Raw genomic sequence first — 7,571 nt, forward strand, 5'->3', positions numbered from 1 at the left:
GAAATCCTGTTTTGTCTCAATTTTCCCTTTGAGAGTCTCAATTCAAAGCGGTAAATGCGTGTTGTTTGGGCTCTGGCCGCGCGGAGCAGTTGTGTGCTCGCGATGGCAGATGAAGCGGCTGCTTGTGCTGTGTGCACAGCTCTTATCGGGGATTTGTTTGTGGCACAACTTCATCTGCATACATTTCTTGTCTTGGAGAGAAGATGGAAACTCTTCTGCAGCACAAGGAGCGGGTTCTGTCAAACCCAGCGGCTCAGCTGGGTTTCATGCAGGACTGGGCTCGCTTCCATTCAATGATCCCCGTTGCCGTTGGCAACCAGCCGGCTCATTATAAATAGCAAGGTTTAAAGGTCATCAATAAGAAGAGCAGGGAAAGTTGAAGCCTCTGGTTGTGGCTCTGGTGAACTTTGACCTGTGTGGAGCGAAGGACGACTTCCTGCTCGACCGCGTCGTGGGGGAAAGAACAACAGAAAGCACGAGTAGATCCAATAAATTCTTTTTATCGATTTTCCAATAAAAAATACATTCATACAGAAACTATTTTACAAAACAATTTCAAATGAAAAAATCTTGTTATGCCATAAAACAAACAAAAATAGAGCCTCATATTTTCTCTCCATAGTTTTCCAATAAAGGTTCTCTGGCTAAAGATTGGGGGTATTTGCAGGTCTTAAAGAAAAAAACACATGGCAGCAAATAACAAGAGAAACCTAATACTTAGCCGGCACCAGGACGCACGGTGCCAATAATGACATTTCAAGTGTCCAGAACAATTCACGTCTGAAGGTGTGTGTTGAATGATGATAGGCCACAGGTTCAGGCGTCAGCGATGCCTCCAAAAAAATGTACATTTCCTCCACTTTTCTCAGTGTTAAAGAAGCAAAAGAAAATCAATGCAGTGTCTATTTTACATGAATTCATCAGCCGCGTGTACTCGTTGGTTCTTCAAACAACACACTGCACTTGTGTTTGGTCCCGTATCCTTTCAAAATAGAAGCTTCCTTACAAAATTCTCTGACTGTACAAGGTACATAATCTTTGCATTTTCCACATTTCTCTGTGTAAAAAGAAACTTTGCTTCATGTTGACCAGGTCCATGTTACAAAGTCATGTTGGCTGTTCTTTTACACTTCTTGCTTTTTGACAAAACATTGACATTGTGGCTCTAAAATGTTTTCTAAAAATAGAAAGTAACAGGAAAATGGTGATGGTTCATCTGCTGATTAACTGAAAGTCGCACTGACCCACGGAGGGGCGTTCAAGTCCCACAACCGCAGCTAGAACACGCATGAAGTGAAGCTGGGACCGGCGTTCGTGGGATCCTCCTCCTCTGGGCTCAGACCTGCAGCTCCTCTGGACTGGTTTGACCAGTTCTGGTGCTGAGTCAAGATACTGACTCGCCCTGAGGGGTTGGTCTCAATGACACACACAACAACAGCAGAATGACTGTGAACAAATGCTTTTGACACATCGACTGATTTAAATGTCCAACCGTTGATCCTGACTTTTGAGTGCGCCACATTTCATGAGAACACATTTCCACGACTCGGTACCGCCGACGTTAAGTTACAGTCCATGCGAAGGTCAATCTTATACTACATAGTAGTAAACCATTAGTAATGTGAGCTGCTCTCGTCTGTCCCAGACCTGCATCCTTTTGAAGAAATGTCAGATATAATTTTGATATATTCAACAAAGAATACACAGAAATGTAAAAATGGCAGTTTTCATGAAGCTGATAGTTGTTTTATTATTATCATCATGTGGGAGTTTTGAGGGTCTGTCGCAAGACAAAGGGGCAAAAGGTGCGACACATGTATCGAAGCCTTTATAAAGCTATTCAGTAACGCACTACTGCATTCACAACCCCCGTTTAGTGTGTGTGTGTGTGTGTGTGTGTGTGTGTGTGTGTGTGTGTGTGTGAGTGATCTATATAACAGGACAAGGCCACTTACATAAGGCATCAGTAAGGTCAACAGTGCATTTACAGATAGAACAGAATGAGAAAAGTCCCATGATCAAAAGAGTTTCCAAGTAACTGTGGTTTTCCCCAACTCAGCAAAACAAGAAACAAAGTGACTGCCTTATGTTTTATACAATACTATGATATAGACTAATATGAAGGTAGCTGCTCTCAAATGGAAATTTGTTGTCCTATAAGCAAACAGGTGAGCAACGTCCCCACATCCCATGCAACGTCTGGTATAATGGCAATAACTGTTTGTGGTTTGTTTTTTTTGTCTTTTCAGATACAGAGCTTACACAGTGGACAACAAATGAGCTTTATAGCGTGTATGTTTGAGACAGGCTACGTAATACATTGCACATTTAATAGCTGCACTAAACAAAACCGCCTCCCGGCGTCTGGAGGGAGCTGTAGTTCCACCTCCGCACACCAAGGGGGCGCTCTCCCGCCTCGAGTCGTCTCCACGCGGCGCAGACAGAACCCTTTTGCTGCTCGCATTCACTCGCAGTGAGACAACAAATACGCCATTCACTCGCCGATCCACGGTGCAGGCTGCGTCCGCAGGCTCCACAAAGCCAGCTCAGGCACTCAGTCCCATGCGCACAGGCAAACACACTGTCAGTGGAGGAGCGGAGCCCGCAGGTCCTCCAGGAAAAAGAAGCGCTGAACACCATACACAAGAGTCTCTTCTCAGACACACCGGATTTTTCCCGTTTTCTAATTTTTTCTCAAACACGTCCCCGCCCTCCCGCTCCTTCGTAAAAAAGCCTCTCGAGAGCGATCTCCACAGCGAGGTGTTGGAGGCACTGAGTACGGTGCAAATAATAGCCTGCGATGCTTGGTGTTTTTCCCACTGCCTGAACCCGGCGCCGCTCCCGGTAACGCTCCCAGGACACCGGCCTCGCTCGTCCCCCACGGGTCAGGACAACCAAGCAGAATCATCCCTCAGAGCTCACGACGCGGCCGCCATCTTTAGATGTGCCTCTTCATGTGCAGAGCCAGGTGGTCGGAGCGGGAGAAGCACCTGCGGACACAGGGAAGAGTCAGGTGGTGGTTGGAGCCCGGCGCTGCAGCGCTGCTGCGGAGCGTCGGGAATCGCACGACCTGTGCTTCCGCCTCCATCTGCGAACAATGACTCTGCTGTAACCACTTCATTAGCGCTGAGCTGTCTCTCCTCTGACTCTGACCTTCTATTGTGTGTGTGCAGTTACGCTTCCTCTCCTGAAGGTTGAAGCAACCTGCTCAGATTGAACTGGACGCTGCTGCCTGTCAGAACCGAGCCTCAGCTGAACCCTGAGCCTCGCTCCCCTTCACCTGATGAGGCCTAATGAGCTGATCTCTCTGGTCCCACGCGCACCGCCCGCTGTCTCACCTGTCGCAGTGGCTGCATTTGAATGGCTTTGCTCCCGTGTGCTTCCTGAAGTGTCTGGTGAGCTCGTCGCTGCGTGCGAAGCGCCACTCGCAGCCCTCCCATGAACACCTGTAGGGCTTCTCCCCTGCAGACGTGAGGAATCACAGGGTTAGCGTTAGGAATCCTGTCCACGTGAAGGCGCTCGGCAGCGTTACTGAGCTGCTCTGGACAGAGGACGCATGCATTGACCCAATACTGATCTGAGAGGAAACACGATGCTCAGCAGGTGCTAAGCAGATTGGAGCGACTGCGTTTCATTCAAGACAAAAACAAGCATGTGCACGTGAGGCTTTTTATGGGCTGTGGTGTGCGGCTCTAAGTGCCTGAGTGGAGGCCTTATGTAAGAGGGACGGAGCCGGCCGCTAATGGGCCGCTGAGCAGCTCGCTCAGGCAGGAATGCTGCAAACGTGACTTCCTCTGCTAATGGGCGGCGGCGCAGCTGCAAACGGCCTGGCAGAGGTCGGAGGTCACGAGGAAACGGCCCGAACAGCAGCGCGAACGTCGGGTTCCCAGCTCTGCGCTCCCCCGCGTCCGCGCTGCGTCCGCGCTGCGGCCGCGGCCTTTTCCCATGGTGAAATCTGAGAACCATTGATTTGTTTTCAGGATCCACATCCTCTGGGCGCTGCTCGGCCACAAAGGAACCCCCTCCCCCACCCCCGCGCCCCGGCCCTGCGTGAAGTCACGTTCCTCTGTGTGAATTAGGTCACAGTTGAGGACATTCCTCCTGGAAAACTATTCAAAGTATGTGGGAGTGTTCCCAGCGCCGCGAGGCACAAATCAACATCTGAGTCCGTTTAAGTCGCGCTTTAAGGGAGGTTCCACCGCGCCGCCGTGACCCCCCCCAAACATTTTACCGCTCACCTGTGTGCGTGCGCTGGTGTGCTTTGAGGTGGGAGCTCTTGGTGTACACCTTCCTGCAGCCGTTGAAGTGACACCTGTGCACGCGCCTCCTGCCGTCGGGCGACGCCTCCCCGCTGGTCAGACCCGACCGCTCCGGGTTCCGATCCATGCCCCCAGTCCTTATTTTCCCGGGCGAGACCGCGGTCTGTGAGCCCGTCCACGCGTGCGCCGCGGACGCCTCCTTGCCCAGCTCGGGCGAGGACGGCGGCGTGCTGATGATGGCGGAGCCCAGCTCCTCGGCGCCGTCTCCCAGGATGTCGGTCAAAGACGCGGAGGAGAAGTCGAGGGTGGGGGAGAGCTCCTCGGAGCTGTCCGAGGCCTCGCTGCTGGCGTCCGAGTTGAAGCCGCCGGCGTCGAGGTGCTGGTGGTCCTGATTGTCTTCCTCCTCCTTGATGTGGGGAATCTTTGGGTCCGGCTCGCTGGACTTGTCCCCGCAGGCGAGCATCAACTTGCTCCACAGGTCCTCCTGGCTCTCGAACTTGAGGTCCGTGGCCGAGACGTAGGGCTCGCTCTGCAGGTAGCGCTCCAGCTCCAGGCACGTCTGCGTGGGAGAGCAGAGACAGAGAGTTCAGGGGTGCTCGCGGAGCCCGAGGCCCGGCTTCACCTGCGAAGTCCCGTAAACGGCGAGAACGCGAGCGCCTCCACGCCGGGGGGGGGGGGGGGGGGCACAACTGGCCCGCTTCCTTCCTGCAGGAACGGCCCAGACACAATGTCTTATGCAGAGGACAGTGGAGCGCGTCCTCTGAGGCCGGATCGCGCAAGATTACAAGCAGCACATTTCCTTGTGGCAGCAGACAAGAGCGCGGCTTTTACCCGGAAACGCATGCACGGCCGGTGTGTGTGTGTGTGTGTGTGTGTGTGTGTGTGTCGCTCATGAAATTTACATATGCTACAGAGCACCCCACTGGGTTTGGGAAGTGCTTGTAGATCTTTTAAATCCTTCAATTATTCAGCGTAATGTGGATTTAATAATGCATTCCAAGGCATCACTAGAAATAACACAACACACCAGGGACCGACAGGAGGGAGGTCTGGTTCACGGGGGTCCATAAAAAGCCCGGCATGAATACTGCACGAGCCGCTGTGGATTGTGGTCTTATTTTCTTTGAAAAGGAAGCGAGAGAGCACTTCCTCAACGCGCTGCAGCCACATTTGAGCTGAGGTCATTTCCTATTGTTCAAATCTGATTTGTGTTAACGTGTTCTTAAAAGAAACAGGAAGAAATGTATTTGAGCGAAGGCTTCAGGTGATGTAACACAAAGTGAGCAGAAAAGGTCCAATCAGCTGTCAAATAACGGATTATGACACATTAACACACTTCCCGACAGGAACCAATGCCTTTAAAATCACTGAGGCAGAAAAAGCACCGGGGCTTCAGACACGCGTTCTGTCAGAAATAGGAATATTATGGGAACGCCGTAGTAACTTGGGAACGAGCGAGGACGCGTTCAGCCAAATGCTTCCCGTCAGCAGAGCTGCATGAATCCCAGACGAGCTTTAAATGCCTGAGGGAGACTTGGCCCGAAGCCCGAGGAGATCTGATATGCGCACAGACACAAGACTCAAGCGCGTTGCCAATTCGTTTCATCTCATTTCCCGAGCGGAACCAGAACCAGAACCAGAACCACGCTGGGTCTCATCAGGTTTAACCTCCGCTGCTCCGTCATCCGGGGAGCGCTGGGTCGCGCCAAGGAGGAAAAACAGCCTCTCTCTCGCTTTTCTGGCTGTGTCTGTCAGTCTGTCACTGCCCGTGCGTGCGTGCGTGCGTGTGGACGACAGCAAGAGCGAGAAGACAGGCGGGGAGAGAGAGAGAGAGAGAGAGAGAGAGAGCGGGCGCGAGGGGAGGTGCGCGCAGCCGCTCCGTCGCTAAATGTGCAGCGCACCGTTTCATTTTTAATTCAAACGCAACCATCACACGCGCTCAAAGCAGCTGCAGCTGAGAATATTCAGTGGCGAATCTCAGGCGAACATCAACCACAAGCACGAACAACGTAGTAAACCACGCGTGACTCCGAAAGCCCCGCAGAGATGAGGAGATGAGTTAAACGTCCCCATTCTGACACCGAGAGAAGCTCCGGTTCCGCACCGGACAACGACGACCAACAGCGCGATTAACGAAGACGTCTGTCATCGGAGGAACTTGTGAACGCGTGAAAAGCCACTTTTAACAACGCGCAGAACCAAACGTGCGCCTGCGTAAACGACGCTGGCATTTGCAGCGTCCACGCGCAGCTGTCAGCGCACGGCGAGTTCCGTCAAAGTGCGCACATTCCTGCTACGTCTGTAAAGTGTCACTGCGGAGGCTCGTTACCTGCTGCCAGTACTCCTCCAGGGACGGTAGCGCCGAGAAGTAGCCGGTGTCGTGCACGATCTGCAGCTCCTGGAAGATACTGCACATGGGGATGACGTCCATGTCGCTCCTGAGACGTGGCCGCACGCAGACGCGATCTGAAGCTTGCGGAGGAAACGAAGCCCGTGTCTGTGTTGAGAGAGAAGCTGGAGCCTGGGCTGTATTTGCATGTATGACGACCAGGAGTCGTGCGCTTCCAGTGGAGCTTTGGAGCAAGTGACGCAGCGAGAGCGCACAACAGCGAACTCTCCAAAAGTCCGTCAGCGAACTGTAAACTTCCCCCCGCTTCAAAATTACAGGCAAGCCCTGCCCATGTGATTGCGTTACGTTGCGGCCCGTCTGCCAATGGGCTCCGAGGACCGCAGGCCCCGCCTACCAGACCACCTCCAGCCAATGGCGAGCCAGAGCCGTCTCGCTGCGCGCGTCGTGGTTGGTGCGCGGCTCCGAGCTTCCGCGGCTCCCATTGGGCCTCGTCAGCGCTATTTTTAGGGCTCTATATAACCCAGGCCTCTCTCACCAGGAATTTGAATTTTCGACTCATTCAAATGGAGCTCAGCTCGGCTCCGCTTGTCCGGAGCGGCGGCGGCGGCAGGAGACGCGCTGCCTGTGACACATTTCGCCGCGCGGCTTCCGTGACGCGCACACGCACGGCCGACTTGTGCGCAAAGCGCAGGCGGCTGCAGTTAAAAAGGGCTCCGAGCGCCTGAGTTTGCGTCGCGCGCACATCAGAGGCTCGTCCCGCTTCTGCGCGCCTTCGTGCGGTCATATGACATTAATTATGAGTCCGGTTCTGTTTACAGAGTTGCACGCAGCGTCTGAGTATGTGCAGCATTAGCATCTCGGTCAGCTGCTTCTCTAATAGAAAACACAGTTTGCAGTTGATTGCAATTACAAAACCACAAAGTTGTTTCCTCTGCGCGCAGGAAGGAGGCGCAGATTGAGAA

The 7,571-nt window shown here is 53.1% G+C and overlaps 1 protein-coding gene across 1 annotated transcript; it reads right to left on the reverse strand.

Annotated features, from left to right (window-relative positions):
• Positions 1-2,487: 2,487 nt before the first annotated feature.
• On the reverse strand, positions 2,488-6,927 carry LOC114844207 (Krueppel-like factor 6). Its single transcript, XM_029131388.3, has 4 exons — positions 6,589-6,927; positions 4,239-4,818; positions 3,339-3,462; positions 2,488-2,990 (listed from the first exon to the last, which is right to left on the reverse strand). Exons 1-4 carry the CDS (start codon positions 6,688-6,690, stop codon positions 2,939-2,941), a joined length of 858 nt encoding a protein of 285 aa, XP_028987221.1. The 5' UTR covers positions 6,691-6,927; the 3' UTR covers positions 2,488-2,938.
• Between the last annotated feature and the right edge of the window lie 644 nt (positions 6,928-7,571).

The sequence above is a fragment of the Betta splendens genome, chromosome 17 (assembly GCF_900634795.4).
Source record: "Betta splendens chromosome 17, fBetSpl5.4, whole genome shotgun sequence".
Lineage (NCBI taxonomy): Eukaryota > Metazoa > Chordata > Actinopteri > Anabantiformes > Osphronemidae > Betta > Betta splendens.